At 41.0% G+C, this 24,861-nt stretch overlaps 1 protein-coding gene across 1 annotated transcript in view; it reads right to left on the bottom strand.

The window, feature by feature from the left end:
* Positions 1–2,677: 2,677 nt before the first annotated feature.
* Positions 2,678–24,861, bottom strand: part of DUSP22 (dual specificity phosphatase 22) — a 43,497-nt gene continuing 21,313 nt past the window's right edge. The window contains exons 4-7 of the mRNA XM_032116565.1: positions 16,450–16,499; positions 11,055–11,129; positions 9,358–9,529; positions 2,678–6,498 (exon numbers count right to left, since the gene is read on the bottom strand). Coding sequence (XP_031972456.1) covers positions 6,313–6,498; positions 9,358–9,529; positions 11,055–11,129; positions 16,450–16,499 — 483 coding nt within the window. The 3' untranslated portion in view covers positions 2,678–6,312. The remainder of the gene's footprint in view (positions 6,499–9,357; positions 9,530–11,054; positions 11,130–16,449; positions 16,500–24,861) is intronic.

The following is a 24,861-nucleotide window of genomic DNA, read 5'->3' as shown; positions in this document are numbered from 1 at the left end:
TAATTAAATCAGCAACCTTATAACATGAGCATTTTTTAATATAAATACATACTTACAGGAAACAAATATGTTTGCAAGCCACACACTGGCACTCACCCTGACTCAAGGGACAAAACTAGTTATTTAAAAAAAAAACAAACCAACCAACCAAACAAAAAAACCAAACAAACCCACACACAGAAAAGAAAGGTAAAAAAATGGGAGGAGGGGAAGAAATGCAATAAATTGTATCAAAAATCCCATTTGCTGTATTATCTGCTGACAAATTAAATAAAAACTCACTTGCTTTCAGAGAAAGAAGGGAAGGAGGAGAATCAGAACTCACTTTCAAAGGGTCCATTTGTAAATGCCTCCTCCCAGGTCTAACACTGCTTTGCCAATGCCTGTATGAATAATGACCAATTGAGCAAACAACCGAAAAACACTTCACACTTCAAGTAGCTTTGACATCTTGGTTCCGATCTCTCTACTCATAATTCAGTAAGTAATGGAGGGTACAAACCTGCACATTTGTAATTGTCTCAACTAAAATGGAAACTGGGCTCAGGTCTGGCTGAAAATCCCACTTTTTGAGGCTGCTTGCAAGTGAGTTTTAGTCCCAGTTTACTGCAGATGCGTCTGGCTCACACGAGCAGAACCAAGTCTCCTCCAAGGACTGAGCTATGCAGCTACTCAATGGCAAAAGGACACCTCTTGCTCACACTTCATTAATGCCCACTCCTAATATTTACACTACATGGAAACTACGGGAAGTCACCTTGCTACTCACAAGCTACTCAGTTTTGGTAAACTGGAGTTGGCATAATTCACTAGAGCAAAGCATACATTCAAACATATAAAGAATTTGTTCCTTGGCTGAGGGCAGAATAATAATATTGGACAGAGTAGCTAAATGTAGCAATGAAATAGTTAAGCACAGGAGCTGGGCCCCATGGAAAACAAAACCCACATTTAAAGCTCTGCTGGGAACAAAGTGTGAAATTAGCTGTTTCTGTCACATGCCTTGTGTCTCCAGGGGTATCTACAGAAACACTGCACAGTGCAACATCATCTTCCTCATGCTGTCTAATATTTTCTACAGACCATCATCATTTTCCCTCTGCCAATGCAATCTTCTTGAGGAGGTGGAAGGACTCTCATAATTTGCTGGCAAAGCCAAAACTCCTTACCAGGTTATCAGCACATCTAAGGACATGCAGGTTTGCCCTCTAGTTCCTTCAGCTGACTGCACGATGGGACAGGACTCCAGGAATCAGATCGAAACTGCCACTTTCCAGAACTCACAACAGTTACATGTAACACCAGAGGGAACGAGATACACAGTCAGGAACAGCAATAGGGCACCACGGCTCCAGCACGATTTTTGCATGCAATTTGGATAAAAATTACCCTTGAAAAGTACTAAGTGGTCAAAAGGAAGACAAAGCAGTCGAGCATTTTTCATTTGGAAACTGCTGTTTTCCTTTAGGCATAGGAGAAGCCTCCTCTAAAACTTAGGAGGTTTTCCCAGATCAGGAGGGATTATACTTCAAGCATGTTTTCTCTCTCATCAGTGCTGTAGCACATATACCTAAGACATTGCTATGGATAACAGATGGGAGAGAGAAGGTAATCACACTACTAATTCAAGTGTCACATAGCAGGTTGTACTGAATTCAAAGTCTCTTCACAAAGAGGACTGAAACACACATTAATAAAATCCGAGGCATCCCATTTACACTGAAGATGAATAATGTATTGTGTATTATGAAATGTATTATGAACAAGGTGCATCTATCACTTCCAGAGCTATCTACAGACACAACTGCTTTATTCTAGTGGAGGATATTACTGATTAGTTAAATGCTCAAGATTCCTTAGGAATCACCATCCACACATTCCCAGTAATATATAAAATAACAAGTACTAGGAGAGGAAGGAGAGGGAAAAAAGAAGACTCAAAACTCACTGTGCCTGAGCATGTAATTCTGCCTTCATGATAAGGGAGTCCCACTGCAAAAACAGTTCAGCTTTCAGCAATGACTGAAGTCACCATGAGATCTGGCTATAATCTGACTGATTACACTTTCAGGTTGGTGGGCTTTTTGGTGTGGGTTTGGTGCTTTTTTTCCAATTGCCCAAATGTCAGAAATACCCTCTTAGCAGAGGTAGTGTCAAACCAGAAATTCAGTGTGTTATCTGTGGGAATTTGAATGGGGCAGTTCCTCCCTTACACTAAGTTTTTTAATGTTTTCCCCTGAGAATTATCTGCCACTTACATCAGCTTCCTCTGACAGACCACTACTGAGAGCCTTGAGCACTGGCAGCCTGAAAACCACGTAAGTTTTACAGCTGATTAAGCCCTAAATCAGTGTGCTATGGAAAAGAAGGTATTTCAATATAATAAAAACATTGGATTCACCACACACCCTGTTGCAATGATGGGCCAGCAACAATAAATAAGACAGCAACATGCAAGATCCTCTTGGGAGACTATCAAGACATGCTTGTGCTGAAGATTCTTGAACTGACCTGGAAGAACTCAGTGAAGAGAGGGGAAGTTTCAAGAAGTCTGTGTGCAGTAATCTAAATACCAAAATGACTTAGTCTTGCACTCTTACTGTACCTGCAGGGATACAAACAGTGAGTAGAAGCCTTCTGGACACTATTACTGATTTTCAAGAAATACAAAAGCAGATCAGGTGTTAACATTTAATTTTATTTATAAAAAAATTGTAGAACGTATTAAATACAAACATTTGGAAAAAGCAATCAAGGCTTCGCTAAGATGCCCAGGAAGAGGAAGACAGAGAATCAAGAAGCTTACCAGATTTAGAGTGTTTAAACTTGTGGAAGTAATTGATATAATTTTTCACTGACATCTTTATAGGTGGTGGCCATTATAGCAAACAAAGTTATTATTCTTTTTAAAAAACAGATATGATTTGCCGTATCTTCCCACTCAACCACAAAATGTAAGGAAGCAACTTTTTCCAGGTTAAAAAACAGAGTAATAAATACTATTAATACATTTACCCATTACCTACATTCTATAACACTAGACATTTGCTTATAATCATACATGGATATCAAGTGTAGCCCAAAAAAAAATCGATTATACATTTCAAATCTGGATATCCAATAAGGTGTTATAAACTTCATACATTTTCCAGTGAACATCAAAATGAGGACGGTGTTTTGAAGTACAGAAACAAAACAACTGAATGTATCATCTACACTACAAAGGCCAACTACTAAGAGATGAATTGGGTCTAGTCATGTTCCAGATAGCTGGAAAGTCCTACAAATTGCCACTGAAAGGCTGGTTGGAAGACAAATCATGTCACATTCTCAGTCTGCATTAGCTCCTCTTGCTCTCTAAAAGGCAAAAGGTGAGAACTGTAGCTGTCTCTCCTGCACCCATGGTAATTAGGGAGTCAACCACCATTCTGCCCTCTACATGGACAAACCCGATTCAAGTTTTCTTAGACAGCTGTTGCTCTTATACTGCTCTTACCTGCAGTATACAGGACACACAGACCACTACACAAGGAGGAGAGACTACAGAAGATACCTCTTCTGCCTTTCAAAAAGAGAGAAGCACTTCCACTCACTGACAATATGGCACTCCCTCCGTCTTCCCAGCTTACCCTGTATCTGCTTCCGAGCTGCAGCATAACGCACACTGATGTGGCTATATGGCCCTAAAGCCAAATTCAGGTCAAAAAAATCCTGCTTGTGGGACTGACTCTTTGGAGATAACCAAACTATTTTAAAAAAGCAGTGCAGATTAATCTTGGACACATGAACGTTAACAGGTATCTCCCATTCTGCCTTGCACGTGTCAGAACAGTAAAAAGAACTGCCAACTTACCAGCACTCACAGGGTTACTACTGCAAGGACAAGAGTGCCAGGAGTGTTACAGGATACACAGTGTCGGCAGCCAGCTACAGGACGGTCTGGCTGGATACCTGCAAGACCATAGGCAGAATACTCCTGACAAAGCTGCCCTCTGGGGATGGGCTGACGCTGCCCTACGTATCCTGCTGTGAGTAGAGGGTTGAACAAATGGACCCGCATCCTGAACGTGTGTCAGACCCTGTTACCGAGGAAAACATTTTCCAATTATCACATCTACCCTCAAAGCACAGAAGGGACTGCCAATGTGGACACTGCTGGGCTGGAATTGTTAAGCAGACAATTATTTGCAGATCAACATCTTCAGGAACAGCTAAATATCTCTCTTACCAGGCAATCACAGAGCAGCTGGATATACCAAATAGGCAGTGATTCATTTAGCTGCAAGCTAGAAAACAAGGTCAATTCCAGCACTTCTCCCAAATCACAACATCCCTTACTGCAACAAAGATATGATTATCCCGCTCTCATCGTGCTCAGTACACTTAAAGCACTTAGTGCAATGAGAACTCTGATGCAGGCTTGACCTCAGATGAAATGACAGGTCAGTTCCACCCCATTCCCTTTTTTTCCTTTTAAGCAATTATTGATATGCATGACCCATATTTCACGAGCCATAGCATATTTTTTTTTAAATACTTAACAACAGATATTTAACAGCCAGAGTTTACTTGACCCAAAAGCCTTGCTCCCATCCAGAGAATTCACTGCCACCTGCAAGCAGGAAATCACATGTAGAGGAATCTTGTGAAGGAATATGGGAGGCCAGAGTACCGAAGAAATTGAAAGAGACACAATAGTCTATTTAGTATGCTGATTGCTTCTCACTCAGTGCTCAGCTTTTAGCATGATATACACCACATTTGAACAAATGAAAGGTTTGGTTTTAGTTTTCTATCTTGGCTGTTTGGGTGGTATTTTTTAGTTTCTAGAATCTTCAAGAAAAGTGGGCCTTCCAAGTCAAAGACAAAAAATCATGATCTTGGCATCAGTGCCACCCCATATTACACCATCAGCAATCAATACAGTGCCCAGCACCCCTACTGACATGTTTGAAGTTACACTCTTACAAGCCACTTGAGTCCAGCAATGGCTCCATTCCAGAAACACACAACGTTACCAAGAGCAGAGTGTGGCCCCTAGTTTCAACCTAGTTTAAAATATATTGTACAAATGCATTCCTACAAATCTGATCACAGCAAAATATATAGTGGTGTTTACACAGCAGGAAAGTTGAATTCCAACAACTCAGTCTTTAAACCAGTGAGAAATATGGGCAATTTTAAAAGAAGACAATAAATTTTTCAAATACAGACATCTGTGAAATATACATGCACACGCACACTCTCGCACACACTCGCACCCACTTACTTCACTCAGTATTAGATTAAGATTACACAAGGCAATTTTCAAGGTTGCATTTACAACCACAATGACAAGAACAGCATTTTTGAGGTAGCTGAAGTCAAAGAGCAAACCACAGCACAAGCAAAGAAACAGGTGCTCGCACTCACACCGAGCCCACTCTTTGGAGACGCATTATCATGTGCGCAGGGGCGTGTGCTGAAGAGGCACGTGTTCCATGGGGAATGAAGTTCAGCGGCACTGGAGACCTGATAAACTGTTCTCCAGAAAAGCTTACGTTGGGAGACCAGATGCACAGTCAAGGGACCACGGCTTAAATCACTGCACATCAGCTGAGCTGTGGTAACAGCCTGGCTGCTCTTGGTCTGTGGCAGCTCTGCCGGCAGCTCTGCCGACAGCTCTGTCTCACGGGCACTGAAGCAAAGACAGCTGTGGCGGTTGAAGGTGTTATTACTCAGAGCTGTCTGTCCCACTTCTCTCCTAAATGCTACTGCTGGGGGAAAGGTACTTGTGCCCCTGTCTCACCTGCTCCAGCTTTCAGCCTAGAGTTCAAGTTCACACCCACCTCCACACTATTACTTGCCAAAGGACTGTGAACAGGAGCAGCAGAGACACAGACTTGAGTTTCCTTCTTCAGGTGCAGTAACACCTTTGCCACACTAATAATGCAGAGATGCCAAACTGCCACAGCTTGAATCACCAGACTTCATCTCTCCAAGCCCTTTGCTAGCCTACAACAAGAGGAGTTGAGCTAACCTCACAGCAAATGCCAGGCAACGTGGGCAGAAGGGGATATAGCTGTGGCTGACAGACAAACTGCCTCAGCCACAGTAACTGGATCCTGTCTCTGGGCATAAACAGAGCTTGATCCTGCCCAAATTACAAAACTGTGTGAAACACATTCATACACACACACACATCATGTCATCAAGAAGCTTTCTATAAATCAACAGTTTGCATGGTTAACTGCTGAAAGTCTTGAAGATGGGATGGAAAACATGGCAAGATGTTTTGCAAAATTAGAAAGAAAAAAAGTCGACCTCTTGCGATTAGGTCTCTGTTGTGTAGTTGCTGTATGAGAGAGATGGCACGGATGAGAAGTTGTTATTCCACTGCCTTCCTCCAGTAGTCTGATGCAACTCTGCCTGCTCTTTGTATTTGCTCAGAAGATTTTTGGCTTCTTGCAGATCCTGAGAAGAGTTTTCCCCATATTCTTCTTTCAGCCACTGCCTAAACTGCAGAAATTGAAAATACATGTACAAAATGATGAAACTGTAACATGAAATTGATGGAGAAGTAATTCTTCTTCCCATCCTACAAAATTTCAACAGCCTTTAGGATCATACACAGTTTAAGAAAAGCACTCCAAATATTGCATGTCCTTCAATATCAGCACAGAATGCACAGCACAGGAACACATATTTGAAATCACTGAGACCCCTAACATCTCCTGAAATGACACTTCTGTGGAACAGCTTGGCTGACTGGAGTAATACAGAGTAAGGAACACCTGCTGGGAAAGGACATCCTGGACTTAAAATCTCCCTGTTCCTGCTGCATACACAAACAGCAAGAGGAATTAGCATGGAAGCCAGTATGACCAGCCAACTTGCCCAAGTCACAACAGGCTGCAAGAAGATTGAAGATCAGAAAGTGAACCACTCTTTCAGGTTTTTTATCTTGAGCCCACAAACACCAGTAGTAAAAAATGTAGTGTGGATACCCTAATAGGTGTCTTCTAGGAAGAAGTAGTCCCAGAGTTTAATACAAGCTATAGAATAGGACCCCATATGTTACTGATGTGAATGACTGAATAAAAGTACATGGTAACAGATGTACCAGGCCCAGCTGATGGTCAGCCCAGTTCTGTATCCTGCTTTAAGAGTAACCAGATGTAAATGACGAGGAAAGAATCAAGCAATGGCAGGGCAATAATGGTGAGACCTTTTCCCTGGCCATTTCTTCAGCTTGCAGCAATTTTCAGCTCAGGTGCTTTCAGAGGCTGAGGCAATATCTTTGTGTTTGATAACACAAAGTAATTCTTTTGTCATGAGATCACATTTTAAACCCACAACTTCTGACCACAAAATATCTGTATGCCAACAAGCTCCATAAGTACATATTGTATAAACCCCCCACTCCTTTTCCTTGATTTAGACCTGCCAACAGCTATCACTGTCTCACAGGAAAGAGTGGCAATTCCACATGTTCACTTTTCCTATCCACTCAAATCCATCACTTCTTTGCCAGTTGGAGAATTTGAGTCCAGCTGAGGACAATTCCAGCTGAGGAACTGTCCGATTCCTCAATTTTGTAGAGCTTATCTGCAGAAGCAGCTAGTAAACACAGACTGTTGTGTTCCAGTGGGGAAAATATTAATTGTCCAAACCTTAACCTTCATAGCTTTGTTCTGTTTGGGGCTCATGAACAGCTTGATCCACAAGGATCATTAACTAGGACACTGGGAGGAGGCAGGACCTCAACATGATACTTCCTCTCATTCCTTAAAGAGGTCCTGAGACAAATCTGAAGCCTCAGACTACCATGTGGAAGTTTGGAACAGGTGCAAATTATGTTGTGACCTTAGTGACTAAACCTCATCCTATAAGACCAAGATCTAAAGGACAACATTCCAGAGAGCCCACAGGATACCACCACCCTTTAGTGGCACAGCAAAACACCCAATGCTGCTGAAATCTGAAAAAGTTCACGCCCTTGGCAGATGGCACCATTCCACTGAAATCAGGTGTGTAAACAGACACCTGCTAAGGATGTGGTTGCTCTTAAGAGACAGTAAAAAACTACAGCCCAGCCAGTGAATACAGGTGGATACTTCTTTTTGCAACCTACTACCTCCCCCTCAGTGAATAAAGACAGAATGCGCAGTCCATGGTGGATGAAAAAAGAGAGACGTTACTGTCTTTATCAGGCTATTTGCATATAGCCTTAATTGTCATTGCTGTTAGACCAAATCAATTAGAGTAGAAATGACTGTAAGGGAGGAAGGAGACAAGTCTGGAAAGTCCCTCTCTGACGTTTGTCTCTTAAAAATCAGTTATTTTACCATTTACACCAGTTCCAAACGATCCAGGAAACATTCAGTTAAATATTAAAAAAACGCAATTATTTACAGTTGCTAACTGCATCATGCAAAACAAATGGTAATTTCTAAACTCTGAGCTTTTTGCAGCAGAATGACAGGGATGGAATAAAAAAAACCAACATCCTTTGCCTCATGTATTTTGCTTTCCGACTTTGGTTTGCCTCCGTTGTTGTTATTTTTAATAAGCACAATAGGCACACAAGCCCACGCAACAACAACACGCTGAGCAATGGAAAATGGAGGGGACAGCCACAGCAGGTTGGTAACATAAGTGGAAGTCACCAATCACCCACAAGGAGCAGGTCTTTTGTGTGGGATGGGGTTTTTTTGGAGTAAGAAATTAATTTTTGTTTTATGAAACCCCCTTGGCAGTCCTACTCTTCCACTGATTCTCCTAGTCCTACAAAACCTTCAAAGGCCAGCAAGAAAAAAAAGGGGTAGATTTGAGGCTGCCCTACACATCAGAAAATTTATTACGTCTTAGCCACAGAAGATGGTGGGGGGGCAGGAATCACAACACACAAGTCATAATGAGGACTCAGTTTAACTCCTGGACAGGAAAGATTTGTGATGATAATTTCTTTCCTGCTTACTATTCCAAATGAATGTGTTCGGGGGAAACCCACTACTTTTACGCAACTGGTAGTTATAGGTTGGCCTTTTTGCTATGCTCTGAGCAACTCACCCTTTACCTTTTACCCCTCTAAAGGTGTCAGTCTTGAACTGTGTCTTAGCTTGCATGAAGCAACCACTAGACTGACAGCACATTTGGACAGGAGCTCTTTAGATGCTGTGCTTCATCCCTTCTCCCGTCCAGCATTCCCTGATACCTTCAGATCTATCTGTAGCTCTTTAGTGGAGCAGGCTGGGCTAAGAAGCCATTTCCTCAAAGCAAAAATGGGGAGTCAGATAAACCACACGGACCACAACGAATTAGCCCATGAACTGACCTGGAGTTGTGTTTCACAGCTCTTTTTTGTAGTTCATTTACCTGATCAACATCATGTTTTTCGAATTCCTGTAGCTGTCTCTGGAAGCCCATGTTTGGATTGGCACAGGATCTCGCTGCACGGACAACAGACAGTGCATCTTCCCAGCCAAAGTCTGTGATGGTCATGATGTAAGCAACCACCAATGTGACACTTCTGGAGACACCTGCAAGGCTGCACGGAAAAGGAGGTGCAGTACACTGAAGAAGTGCTGTACTTCACCTGTCACAGTTAAAAGCATCACTTCTCAACATCACAGCACACTGCCATGTTGTTTGCCATGAGGAAGAAATATTACAATATTTGAGTTATATGGTTTTGGTGCTGCTTTTTCAAATGCAGCAGAAAAAAGTTACATGATCAAGAAAGCGGCTTCTGAGTGGTAATTCATATGAGACTGGAAAGGAAGAAATAAGAATGAAGTCTTCACAAAAGGAGGGGACAGCACACACACTCTAAGTTAGATTTGGGTTTTAAAAAGGCAGAAATAAGTCACCCACATTCTTTCTTCTGCTTATATAGATCAGAGCAGTGAAATAAGACTGTTCCCTCTCCACCATGAATAAAGGCTGCGATTTCATGGGACCAAAATGAACTTTAACTGAACCATTAAAAGGTACATATGTCTGGTTGCTTGAGTTCCTCTTTCTGCTATCCACTGCACTGTGCAGCTTCAACTCTCAGGACTCCAGTTTCTCCAGATGAAAAGCTGGGATAGAATAAGAATCATTCATTATGCCTCGTTGGACAACACTGGACAAACTCAGAACTATTACTATTGCAAGTATAAAGGATGTGTTAGATTTATATTTACCACAGCAAAAAGAAAGTTTTCAGACTCTTTCACCATTTTGTGTTTCTGAAATACTTCAAAAATTTAAATATAAGTTTTTAAAACTCTATCAGAATTCAGACTACCTATTCCTGTTTTCCATACACCAAGACTGACCAAATGGCTCATGCACAGCCCTGTCATGAGTCAATACCAAAGTGAGGATTTATGCTCAGGGCCTGTGTACAAGTCCAGTGTTCAAATCACAAGATGACTCTCATTCCAGATATAGACTCAGATATGTCCCTTGGACATACAGCACAAAGACCACAACCAATAGCAGAGAGCAAGAAAAAAACCCAGGGTGAGATTTCCTTTTCTATTCTCTACAGTCCCAGGAGCATCTCTCCAATCAGGGACTTGCTATTATTAACAAATGCAACATTTGAATGCTTCAGCAGCTTAAAGAAGAGGGGAAAAAAATCAATTTCTGTTCAGATAATTTTTTTTAACAACTCCGAAGTCACCAAAACAGCTGTTAGAGAAACTAATCAAATTATTAGGATTACGGAACTCACATTTAGAAATACAGTGATTAAAATGATGGGAAATAAATAATACATCTCCAGCCAACACATCCCTCGTCAAATCAATCCCTAAAAAATGTTTGATAAGAGAAGGTGAAGAAGAATTTCTTGGGCTTCTTTCATCTCCAGGAAGCTGCCCACCCCAGAGACTCAGAAGTCCTAGCATAAGGCTTCAATAGCATTTGCAAATCTTCTGGGACTTTTTGAATAAAGGGGGCAATTCAGTCCAAGAAGATTTTGCTACAGAGTGGAGATGAACGCTAATTTATTAAAATTATGAACATCGAAATTAAGGTAGAGAAACCCTTAGAAACTTTTTTTTAGCAAGCAGTATACATACCAGTGAACTAAGCAGCCTTCACCTGTGAGCCGGCACTCATGGATAAATTTGATGCTCTCTCTGAAATGCCTTGCTCTGAAAACAAAAGCAGAAGGGGGATAAAGAAAGTGCTGTATTTAGTAAAATCACTACCTAGAAAGAAAGAAATATATCCGAAAGCTCACTTCACGCTGTTTCTAGAATTTAGAACTGAATACAGGTTTTACAAAGTAAAAGTTATTGTCTGCCAATGAAACACAAAACTCACTGGCATAAGTTATTCACCACTCTATCTGAATAAGAAACTGGTACTTTGGGCACTACAGTGTGATAAACATTAACAAGCACTTTATACTGATGACTGTCAAGTCTGTATTTCAGTTTGTGTTTTATTCCTCTTTAAAGCAGTGACTTGACCTCACATGTCCTCGTGTGTGCTCAGATTTCAGATGGAACTCCGTACAACTACACGAGCAGTTCTCCAGACAAATCGTCTCTCAGAAAGAGACACCACCTGCTACCCAAACTTATGCTTAACTTTGACTCTACCTCCTCCTTCAAGCCGCGTGCTAGGGGATATCTAAACATTAGGACTTTCTTCTTGGCAATGTGAAATATCTCCCTTTTGTCCCTGCTATGAAAAATTTCTCAATTCAAGCCCTGGCTTCTTCAGTTCCTTCCAGTCTTCTGCCTTCAGACAGCAGTACCCCTTCTGCCCGTATTCAGGGTGTCAGCCTACAGCCCGTCTGTTTTAAAGCAGCAGAGGAGAAAACATAGAGAAGACTCAGTTTGCAAACTTTAGGGTTTATAATCTCATTATCCTTTACCCATGCCCCTTTCATTTTAAGTGGGGCATAGTGAAGGATAGCAACTGGGCAGCTGTCATCATCTGAGTGAATATGCAGCACTGCCTCTTTGCATTCCAGTTCCAAGTTCTTCACCCTGCCTTTCCGACTGTGAAGCCTTTGGCGCTGCCTGCAGTTTATCACAGTGTCAAGCAGCACCTCTTAGCTCAACAGAGCTGGAGTTCGCTGTGGCCTTTGAGTGCTCTTGCAATTCAAGCTCACAAGCAGTAGCAATGTGGGCAACATGGGCAGAGGAAAGAGGTTCTTAGGGGGCAGTCATTACCAGGCCTGTTGGCAAGGGTGAACCTGAAAGCACATTGCGCTCAACACCCATGAAACACAACGTCCTGTATTCAAGATGTTTCCCCTCTCTGGGTGAATATTATACCACAAGGGTAAAAGAAAAAAACCTCAGCCCAGCACCAGCAGCCACACAAAAATCAGGAATACCCACATAAAAGGAAGGAAGCTTCCCTTCTGGCCTAACAGTGCAGCTACTGATACTGTAAACACTCACGATCTGGAGGACAACACTGATGCAACAGAGTGTCACTGCCTGCAGAACTTGCAAAGGCAATGATATCTAACTGGAATAAACAAAAAGAACATCCCAAAGCCCAGGACTCCCTCTCCAAGGCAGTTCCTGCATCACTAGATACAACATGGAAAACACAGCTAGAGAAGACCCGAGCAACTTATTTTGAAAATCTCAAGGCACAATGCAATCCCAAGCTTTAGGACAGCAGTCAGCTCAGCTCAGGGTTTTATGTTTCTCAAGGAACTGATGAAGTATGTGGCATAAGTGAAGACAAAGCCTTACAAACGCATGTGTACTCAGACTGTCATGCCAAAACACTGTCACTGGCTGAGTTCTAACAAATCATTGTGCTCCAGTCTGCCAGGGGAGCACAAGAGGTTTCACATAAACAAACTTAAGAGGACAAATGAGATGTCTGGCTATGTGTGCAAGAGGCTTTGCTATTGCACAACGAAGAAGAGCTTAGCTGAGATTGAAAAAATTCACTCAGATGCAGCTTGGTCTGTATTGACAACATCCTGACGTTCTCATCTTTTCTCATTCTCTCTAGAAAATCTGGCCAGGAGGGCAGCTTCATGCACCAGTGAATTCGTTTCAATGGTCTCACACAAGTTTTGGTTAGACACTTCAATGCTCTGGTTTGAAAAATATCTGTGACTGAGCATACCACCTTTGCAAGGTACTAAACATCATGAACTCCATTCACCAAGTTTTCTTCACCCTTCCTTACTGCTGACGCTCAGTCTGCTGAAGCACTTTCGAGTGTGTTTACAGGCATTCATGAAAATGAGACGAGAAATAGTCACATCTAGAATTAGTGCTCCTCTGTAGAACCCTGGCCCCTCCTCACCTTGAGTAAGGGAATAGGAGATATGTACTCCTCCACAACCCTATGGCACCAGAGTCTCTTCTGGAGCCAGCAGACACAGTTGCCTAAACTCATTTTCAAAGTTACGGTAAAATCATGTTTAGATGAAAACTAAGACTTTGGACCAGTCAGCTGTGCGGCAAGTGCCAGACACAAGGAAGAATGGCAAGTCTTACATTAACCACAAAACAGTTGATTATCATCTCTAACAGGAAAGCACTTGACAAATGTGTTGATTTGCAGCCCATTTGTTGGATTTCAGGACAATTTATTACATGATATCTGGATTTTACATCTCCCAGCTGAAAGCTGGGTCCTGAACTGCATCATCTTCACAGTGGGAAAACACCACAGGAAGAACCACCAGTACAACGCCCCAACCAGGACGTTGTAAAAGTTATCTAAACTTATGCATTAGCCCGCTGCATAATTCAAAACTAGACCAAGAGCAGAGTTATGATACCAGAGCTATATTTTCGTTCACTGCTAGTTGGACTACTACAAATATTTATAAAGGTTAAAAAGACAGCATCCAAATCAGATAGGATGAGCATCTCGATGTTTCTTTCCTTTGGTGATGTAAAAGAAAAAAAATCTACCAAAATTTTCTCCTCTTAATAGGTCACCTGGCTTCTGTATTATCACCACTAACCACCTGACTGTTGGAGATTAATTCCTTAGAAACACACAGCCAAAGACAATTAACTGGAACAGGTCAGAAAGGGAAGATTCTATTTCTATAGAACTAACTTTTTAGTGACAAGTTCTATAGGAGATGACATTTTTGGAGCAGTTACTGACCCAAGGTAAAATTCTCACAGACCAGGGAAAACATTGATTTAACATCTAGGAAGCACCTTGAGTCTGAAAAGCAATTGCTTTCTTCCTATGCTTGCTAGGGGCAGAATAGGGGAGTAAAATAAAGTTTTAGAGACACTTTAGTGAACATCCACATGCTAACAGGGGAATCCCTGCTGTATGTCCCTGGCAACTCAACCCTCTGAGGAAGAGAACTCCACTAAACAAGTTTTCTAGGAGTAAATGTGCATTATACAAGAAACCAGAGGCTTCCTTCAGAAAAACTGAGCTGAAGTGCATTAAGAGCTCAGTCGCAAAATTCAGTGGCTAAAGACTTCCACTTGGTCCTTGCTGTTGGGAAACAGACAAGAGAGCAGTGTGCACCTGGTCAGTTGTGCCTGTCAACCATTGCCAAGAGAACACAAGGACCTGCAACACAGGATGCTGCTTGGTTGGTTGTTTTTTCCTCCCTGACACCAGCAGAATCCCCCTTTCAGAAGAAGAGGGTAGACACACAGAAGTGTTGCGGAGGAACCAATTCCCTTTCCTGCGCCCCAGCTATCCCTCCCTCCACAGTGGGCACAGGCAGTATGGTTAACCACTCCTAGATAAAACTGCAGTCCTCACAGGCTGAACAAAGACAACTTCCTCTTGCTTTCAGAAGACTGCATGTGCAGAGCAAGCAATGGTGCTATTTGCGAGCATCATGATTTGATTTTACTTGAAGGCCTGGTCTGTATAAAGCAAAAGAAGCAAAATCAGTTACTCATCAAGTTTTATTTTAAGTGATAGAATGTATCAGTATTAGAAGTAATGACGTTTCCTTGCAACCACCTGATACCAAAGCGAGTATTTTAGATGCCTGCAGCGTAACAGAAACAATACTCATGCAAATATTTTATCTTCTTACTGAAGCCTTAAGAGCCTTGGTACTGCGCCAGACAGCTCAAGCACAAGAGCTGGTTTTTCAATAGAACTCCTTGATATTTAACAGTGAGGGAACTGTACATTGATTAATGTTCATCATAAATGCCATCCTTTCTCTTCCCATTCCCAACTGATCTACATCTCTATTAACAAAGGAAGCAGATTTAGAAGACGTTGTCAGAAACGCTACAGAACCTCAAATTGCCAATGAACAATTAATGACATGTGAATGTTTTCCTCTAATCTCATATCTGCTTTCCTTCCCAAAAGGATATTTATTTAAATTTATTTATTTTTATTCATTTTAAATATTAAGACCATGGAAGTTGTCCATGACAAAGGCAGTTAGCTATCTGCCTTCTCATTACAGACTTGAAATTTAGGGGATTAGGGTGTTTTTTATTACAAGTGGGGTGTGGTGCTTTTTTTTTTCCCCTTCCCCTAAAATCATGACAGAAATGCAGAACGAAAAGGCAAATCGTCACACATCAAGTGCCACACTGGAATCTTTCTAGAGTATGAGAAACACATGCTCTAAAAATATCCCCTGAAAGCATGAGCCAGAATACTGCTGTGATAGAAGAGAAAAGCAGTGCTGCATTTCCTTCCATACCTACCAGGCCTCTTTCCACTACTTGTTTCTCTACAAAACTTGGTAGCAGGATGTGGCTGAAACCCCCCTCACCTCTCCCCAACATAAACAGTGAGCTCTAGAAGAAAGAGCTGGTCACCATCCACGTTCTTTTGTTTTGATTTCTCTTTGGAAACAAGACTTACTGTGCTCAGTTAAAACCAGGGGTCAGTCAATTAGCATTACATGAATTTTAGCAGAGATGATGAAGAGCAAGGCTTGGACACCCTAGTTGTAGTACCTATATCCTCAAGGTAAGAGTCACTGCAGGACAGAAAACTCCCCGCCATGCCAGCTTATACTAAGAGCAGCAGGGACTTCTGAGGCAGGTTCAAGAAGACCAGAGCAGATAGTTGCAGGGGTAGATTGCACACAGAGATTTTGTTTTGAAGGCCCACTGTGAAGAATTTATTTCAACCCTTGAGGCACCAGGATTCAAACCTCTTTCCAATATTTTATTTTATTAATGGCTGGAGATGGCACTAAAAAAAAAGAGGAGCCAAACACAAAGATTTACAGAAACAGTGGCTAGAATAAACTGGGACTGAATTAGGACCAGACTCACTAAGGAGTTTCTGAAGTTTAAGGCCACAAATGAAGAGTGTATGCATACTGAGCCTCCTGTGAACACTTACACACAAAAAGCAGGCTGAAGTAAAGTGTTACTGTATTTTCTTAACAGGTTAAACCTCACATTTGAGTAGTACTCATAAGAGATCAGAATCAGAGCTTTCAGCAAATTTTAAAATAGGCATCATGGTACCATGGGATTTCTGGGGTTTTGTGATTTATTTTTAAAGAATACTTACAAGTTCTGCGAGGGTGAGTCAGCAGCAGGAATGCACAGATACTTCATTCCCTGTGTAAAGAAGCAAAAAGGCACAAGAAGAACAGATTCAAGTTAAACACATTTATCTAGCACTGCACAAGTCCTGCTCTAAACTGGTGGAATATTAATAATTTTGAGGAAGCAACACCATCATTCAGACAAGCAGAGATCATCTCTACACAGTCAGATTTTAAAACACTTGCTCTCACATCTTCTTTGTTGCTAAGACACCAGCACATAGCTTAGTCATGCTTCTCCCAAGGCTCAATAGTGAGCTTTTAAAAAAAGGAGCATATTTACTAAAAAGATCTAAACTTCTTTCCGAAAACATAATGGATATTCTATTTTCTCTAGAAATATTCTATAATCTGTATCTCTAGAAATATCCAATATTTCCAGGAAAATGAATTTGCAGCTTCTCCTGCCCTTCCCTTTCTTTGAACAGATGTGACAACCTGAAATTGTGATATGCAGTTTATTTTGATCTCATACAATCGTTTTTCTTTACCCAGTTGATAAAACAAACAAAATGTATTTCAAAGAACTGTATTTGTGGTACGGATTTTGAGTTTTTGTTTTTGGAAACCTTCAAGAAGGGCAACCATAAAAATCGTACTTTTCTTCCACAAAGTTAGCCTCTCTTTCTTAGTCAGCTATCATAATAAGTTACAAGATTGATTAGGGAAATTAGATAACCACTTCTGATGCATTAAAAATGTTACTGGATATATTTAAAACAACATATCTATAATCATACGCTACTGCTTTGCATTGTCAACGCACATTTCAACTGTCATTTTATTTTCAAAGACTGCTCTGCTCCTATGACTGTTAAGAAACAGAACACTTCTGAAAGCACATTTAGCTGACTTCTCAAATAGGACTTCCAAGAATACAACTTGCAGCTCAGACACACAGAAACTAAATCATTCACTGGAACTTTTCTGAATTATCTCAGATGCCAAGTTATGAATTCTTCAGATGCACTTGTAAAGATAAGAATTCAAGCAAAAGGGTCACTATGAAATGCACCTTATTTTATCTTTTTGACAATGCACACCCCTGAAATAATCCTGCATGTTCAATACCACACATGGAAAGTCACACATTTACGTACAAGAGATCCTTTGCCAATAAGGTGGAACACAATCTGCACCTACCAGGCATTTTATTTGCCAGCTTGGGGAAGGAGAGGAGTTTTCACTGCTCAAGTGTGAGGCTACCTGAGGCAGCATCATCTATAACCCCTTTGCTGGCTCAGAAGCCCCTCTTTATCTCCCCTACACACACTTTGTTTCTTCACTTGCCATCTCACACCAAAGAGCAAGCCCTTTTATAAGAGATCCTGACCCCAGCACCATGACACACCTCTGCAAGGTGTACAAACTTCACCACTATGTCAGAAAGATTGTGGGAAACAAGGAGGGCTCCACAGCCAAACGCTGATCCAAAACAGCTTGTGCAGACACAGTCATTTAGAAAGACAATGTAGCAGTAATACTGATATTGCTGAGCCAAGGATAATTAATTATATTGCCAGATTAATTATGATAATAAGCACTTGTATGACACATCTGAGAGGTTTATCTTGGACACTAGTATCATTTCAAGTGAGTCACTCCAGTAAAATGAGGGCCTGTGACCCGAAAGTAAATTTACATGCTATTCTTTCCCCATCACCTCTAGCAACTCCATACCATTGAAAAATTGAAAATTGAGGGCAGGAGATGGGTTAGCTCTGGAGTGCCGTACATGCCAGAAGGTTCACTCCTCCAGCACGCACTGACGCAAGTTGTTCCACAGATTTCAGAAGCTATGGCACATGCTGAGTGCTTTTCACAGGCTGAGTGCAGAGGGGCTTTCAGATCGTGTTCACTCTAAAAGCAGAAGTAGAACCAGCACAAATTTAAGACCTGCAATGTTCTTTTTTTTGTCATGGCTGGTTAGTTCCAACTACTGCAAGCAAGCATGAAACCGGCCTATGAGAGACCACACATGGTCCTGAATGGCTCATCCAAAGCCTGATCCTGGACACCTTCAGCACAGAACTTCCAGTGAAGCCCACAGCACACTTTTCACTACTGCACTTGCAAATCAGCCTGTTAGCTTAATATATTAATAAATCTTCTCAGAAAGGAGATGGTCAAAGTTACTGGAATTTGGTATTTTGACTGATGCATATCACCTGTGTTTTTGGAAGGCTGTGGTGATGGACTCCTCCCTGTGAGGAAATAATCACACACTCAACTCAGAAATAGTTAGAGGTGGGATTTCAAAAGTACTGTGCAGTGACCTAACCCATCTCCCACAAAAATCAACAGTGAAACTCTCAGCAACTTCGAACCAAACACAGTTTGGCCAGAGTTGGTAACTCCTGAGGATCCCACCCTACCATCTAGTTTTGCTTCTCTTGGTTGAAACAATAATTATAATAATAGGATCAAATATAATTCATCATAATTGGATACCTGAAATACAACAACACCACCACCACAAAATTGTATGAGGCAGGTATTCATACAGGAGACTCAGGAAGATACTTAATTGCTGAACCCCGCTGTTTGTGACTCTTTTTGAAAAAAAAACTACCCAGGATCACAATATTTGTATATCTGTGCCCCAAGACACTACTGTCTTTCCTGTGCACATACCCTGCAGGTACCATCGAAGAACTGTCCCAAAGGGACCTTTCAAAGCAGAACAGTTTATGCCAAGCAAACAAATAGCTACCTACGACATTTAATATAGGGTACTAGCATGCAAGAAAGACAGAAACATTACTATTTTCTTATCTAGCAGTTTGTTCGCCATTCTCAAACTGCAAAGCATAAAATGTTAGGTGGCAACAATCATTGGGACAGTGACTAAAACAGAGTAAGCTAAATCAAAAGACTATTATAGCCAGCCTCTTGTGAAAATTTCAACAGGCTCCAAATTGGTCCCTAGTCAGCACTTTCATTAAATAAACCTGAATCCAGTTGCAGATGCAATATCCCAGATTGAACCAAAATTGCATATTAAAAAAGATGGAAAGACAAATGTAAATTTTATGTCAACCATATGGAACTCTTTATTTAATTCTTTTTAAATTAACGATACTTTGTTCCCTAAGAATGACAATTCTGTAAAATTATTCAGTGAAGGAAGGACAGAACAACTCAAAACAGGTACTGTACCACTTCACCTACACACACTAAATTACGTGCTACAGAGCAGCTACTCATTTCAAAACATGGTATTTATTCAAAACAAAGGGAAAAGCTTGCAAAGCATAAAAACTGATGGAAAGAGAAACACTATTTAAAATCCTATATGAAGTAATACATCCCCTTTATTTATTGAATATTCTTCCATATATATTGTTATTCAAACATTTCTTCAGCTGACAGCTATGTCAGTCATGCTTTATCTCTCCAAACACGTTTTTCCTCAGAGTACCCAGTTAAAAAATAATTGATCCAGCCTTTTTATTTACACATTATGTATATTATTAGGCAATAAAACATCCCAAACATATGGCATGTGTATAGACCCGAGATCCTAGGGCAATGACATGCTGAACACAGCATTTTTCTGCTCATCTCAATTCACTACTACTTTGCACTTGTTACTTTGAAATCACTGCTCACTTTCCTTTCTCCATCAATCACCTTTACCACCAAACACCCCTACCTTCCACCATACACACCCACCCACCCCCCAAACTTTTTGCTTTTTAATTACATGCTGACCCTAACTGATGCCCACATCAAATAAAAGTGGTGCTTCCATTTCTTTTGGTGTATTTAACCTGTTAACATTGACCCAAAAAAATAAGTAAAATAAAATATAATTTACTTTTTTGTTCTCTGTTTCAGCAGAGTAACCACCAAAACTAGATTTCTGTCTCTCTTAAGCCCTGAAACTGAGTGCTGCAGTTAAACCGATACAGTGAGAGCTAACAAAACTAGAGCAAGTATTCAGATTTCAAGATTGTCAAAGTTGAAACAAGGGAGAGTTAAGTAAAATTTCTAAAATTCACTGTTATTTGTGAAACAACAACAACAACAACAACACTTGTGCAATTTAATCACAGATTCTGGAATTAATAAGTCAGTTCTGCTGCAGTGAATGTCAAGGCATTAAACCAGATTTGGGTGCATATATATATATATCTATATATATGTAGAAGCTTTACACTACAGTCAATAAAGTATTCATGGAATTGCTGTCAATATTCAAATTTCTAACTATTTTAGAGGTTGAGCTACTAAGGTTGGAACAGTTATGTCACATTTGGAAAAGTCAGTACAGAATAAGACTTTCCCAATATCACTAGCTTGTAAAAAAGATAATCAAGTCTTTGTTACTAAATCCATTCAGTGCTCAGGAACATAACAGTCCAGTATAAGGAAATCTCTGTTTCTATTCTACTTCAATAGAATCTTATTTTAAAAACTCCAACTTCATTTTAACTAAACTTGTAAAAACTGGCATTTGGGGGTTTTTGGTAGAACTTGTAGAATTTTGCAGTAGCAAAATGACATATCTCTAAGTGCCAAATGTCAGCTAATGGGTCAATGACTGAAAACAGGACCTTTGCAGAGCACACACAAATTCAATTGTACAATACCAAGAATTATTTTGGCTCCGAGCAGGATAAGGTGCAAAAAGTACTGTGAGACAAATGCAGTGCCTACATGGGTGGCTGCTCCTCCGCAAAGATCAAAGATACTCTGAAGTCATTGAGAATGATAATCAGTTTGATTACACCCTAAATGATATTAACATATGTTTTATATGTGAAAGGAAACCATCCAGCGACTTTTACATAGAGTGAGCACTCACAAAACAGCATGCATGAGAATAAGAAGGACTAAAAATGCTACCCATTACTTCATGTTTAGCGGGTTTTCCAAGTAATGTTTTTACAGACATTTTTCAGAACATTGTCTCCGCCACTGCTGTACGTACATTTCCGAGGTTCTAGTTAGCACTGGAAGCCTGAATCTAGAGTATCAGATGTTAAAAGGTGAGGAGAGGGGGAAAGAACCTCAAATTACAAAATTTCTGCTCTCCAAGGGCAGGGAGTGGCAGGAAGGGTCCATAAAAAAATTTTTTAAAGAGCAGTATTGTATTTCTGGCATTAAACTTCTCTATTTAAATTTATGTAAAGATACCATCAACGATTTCCAAGAAATTTTTTTTTAACATAGAACCCTAAACTTATATTTCTGAACCAAGATGCAAATAGAAAAACCTCCAGCACCTGGCAACTTCTTTCAGGTTAGTCAAAAACCATGTGTTAATTTGAGTCGTCACATCAACAGATGAGGACAGGAGGACTTATTTTTGTTTAGGGGCATTTCAGCAAAAAAGCTAAAGTGGGAAACAGCCGGCACAAAGCTTCCTCAAGCCAAACCAACGAGAGTTTATAAAGGGTTTTGTCCAGTAATGCATCGAACTGAACCTGCTAAACTGAAAACCGTTCAACCGTTTGTTTGTCCTTTCAGTTACTTTCTGTAGCAATCACCATTAGTGCTGATTTTATTAATGACTCATAGAAAATGCATTTGTGTTCCAGCCAAGGACAACCACTAATTTACCTTAGCAAACAACACAGGGTTTGGCTTTGAAAAATATTATAAATGAAATTGCAATTACATTAACAATATGAACAGCAGCAAGTGGGATGCTCCTGCAATAGAATTCTTACATTTGATTTGTGCTATCAGGAATAATACAACGTCAGAGTTTTTTACAACGCTGGGTCGTAGTTTTCTTAGGAACTAGTCTCAGTGACACTTCTGAAAAGCTCCTTAAGGCTGGAATGTGCCAGTCACAAATATAAAGTGTCCTGTTAAAACCCTCCTTCCCCATCTCAATTAAAGAAGCAAATGTTGAAAAGTTAAGGATTTTATTTTAATTGCATAGACCTGCAGTTATTATTTCTAATTCTAACCCTGAATTCTAACTCTAACCTGTCTCATATGAAGGAATGCAGAGTGGGAGAAAACACTAATGAGTTTGTATTAAATTGTGGTTTATCTCCTTTAGGACACACCAAGAGTATTTACAGGACTTCAGCTGAGAGGAAGCACTTTGTTAGTCTGCCTTGACTACATGACTTATTCAAGCTCCCAGGCACGTCAGGGCATATCTGAGCACTACCAATCAACACTTGATCCCTGAACCCTTAAGGGAGTCTCTGAGTACTAAAATAAAACGATATATCCCAACCACCTCTTTCTTTAAGGGAATGCTGGAACACGACAACTACACCTCTGGAATACACTCACGCTACTTTTTACAAGAGCACATAGTGACAGGACAAAGAGCAATGGCTTCAATCTGAAAGAGGGCAACTTTAGATTCGATATTAGAAATAAATTCTTTACTGTGAGCATGATGAGACACTGCAACAGGATACCCAGAGAAGTTGTGGATTCGCCATCCCTGGAAATGTTTACAGCCAGGTTGGATGGTCTAGTAGAAGGTGTTCCTGCCCATCCATGGCAGGGGAGTCAGAACTAGATGATTTTTAAGGTTCCTTTCAACCCAAAACATTCTATGATTCCGTGATTAGAAGCATGGGTTAACACACTCCACATCATCTCCTCTGCAGAGGCAGGTCAGAGCACTTGTCCTGTTCTGGTTAACACCGTAACCAAGCAATTAGAAACACCAGACATCTACCGGTCTAAACATCTCTCATGCGAACAGCTCACCACTGAAAGCTCCAAACAGTCCTCATCATCTCCTCCCTGCCACCTGTCACGACAGGAACGTGCTTCCCTTGACACAGCTCGCATGTGATGAGCAAGTCAAACTGTGAACTAATTTAGTGCATTACCACAGCAGTCCTGCAAGGGGTACCCCGTCATGAAGGCCTGGCCTGACACACTTTAAAAGCTGCTTTGTCAAAGTCTGTTGGTGGCTTCTTAGTGGGCTACCAGGGTAATATTTGAAAAATTAGTCAGAGCTCCCAACTTCACAAGCAGAATCAATGCCAGACACGGCATTACTTCAAACTAGAATCGTCTGGTGCTGCTACACCTGAAAGAAAAATGGTAGCTGTTTTGCTCAGCATTTTCTTCTGAAACGTCTCATGCGGGGAAACTCTTACCATGAAAAGACAGTGAAACATCACTGAGGAAAGTTAAAGTTTTTTGTTACAAGTGCTCGTACACTTTCTCTTAAAATTAGCACAATGGCTGAAAACCAACAGCTTCTAACACTGGCGATACACAAGTTTACTGCTATGGATAGAAATGCAACAGTCCAACATGACTAAATTATTAATTTGTAGAGCTGGTCTTTGTACAACAGCCACAACCTTGCTATGTGATATTAGAAACTCTGATTTTGAAGGCTATCTTGCCTTCTCCCTCTTTAACAGTTCCTGTAAGCGTTTGGGTTGGGTATCAATGACAACAGAGCCTGTGCAGAGAACATGTTGCCCAGCCATGCCCAGCAGGGACTTCACTTGTCGTGTCACCAAGATGCAATTTTCATATATGAAAGGCCTCCTACAGTTCAAGACTTCTGCATGCTATCCAGTATTGCAATACAGTTTCAACAGATTAGCTGTTTTCACTTCTGAGCAGCATCCATCCAGAATAAACATATGTTGTTGTTTCATGTTTTGTTTAAAAAAAAAAATTACAGCTGATTGGTTTCCCAGTATTTCCCTTTTTAGTTATTTCATGTTAAGCTGCGATATGCTTTTGAGTCCAGAGAAATGGTTTCTAGACTACTATCTGTGTGAGGATAGTCCTCAGATAGTGAGGGATGAACAGATCAAGGGCAGCCCTGCTGAGAAGGACTTGGGGGTGCTGGTGGATGAGAAGCTCAGCATGGCCCAGTGACATTTGCTTGCAGCCCAGAAAGTCAACAGCATCCTGGGCTGCATCCAAAGCAGCGTGGGCAGCAGGGAGAGGGAGAGGATTCTGGCCCTCTGCTCTGCTCTGGTGAGACCCCACCTGGAGCACTGCATCCAGCTCTGGGGCCCCAGCACAGGAAGGATGTGGACCTGCTGGAGTGAGTCCAGAGGAGGGCTAAGATGTTTAATGGGATGGAGCACCTCTCCTAGAATAAAAGGCTAAGAGAATTGGGACGTTCAGCCTGGTGAAGAGAAGGCTTTGGGGTATCCTAATGGTGGCCTTCCAGTCCATGAAGGGAGCCTACAAGAAAAATGGAGAGGGACTTTTTACAAGAGCATGTAGTGATAGGACAAGGGAAAATTACTTCAAACTGAAAGAGAGCAGGTTTAGATTAGATATTAGGAAGAACTTCTTTACTGTGAGGGTGAGACGCTGGAACAGGTTGCCCAGAGAAGCTGCGTATGCCCCATCCCTGGAAGTGTTCATGGCCAGGCTGGATGGGGCCCTGAGCAACGTGCTGTAGTGGAAGG

This window comes from Corvus moneduloides, chromosome 1 (genome assembly GCF_009650955.1).
Source record: "Corvus moneduloides isolate bCorMon1 chromosome 1, bCorMon1.pri, whole genome shotgun sequence".
Lineage (NCBI taxonomy): Eukaryota > Metazoa > Chordata > Aves > Passeriformes > Corvidae > Corvus > Corvus moneduloides.
The sequence above is the reverse complement of the archived record's forward strand: the minus strand, read 5'-3'. Positions and strand labels throughout refer to the sequence as shown.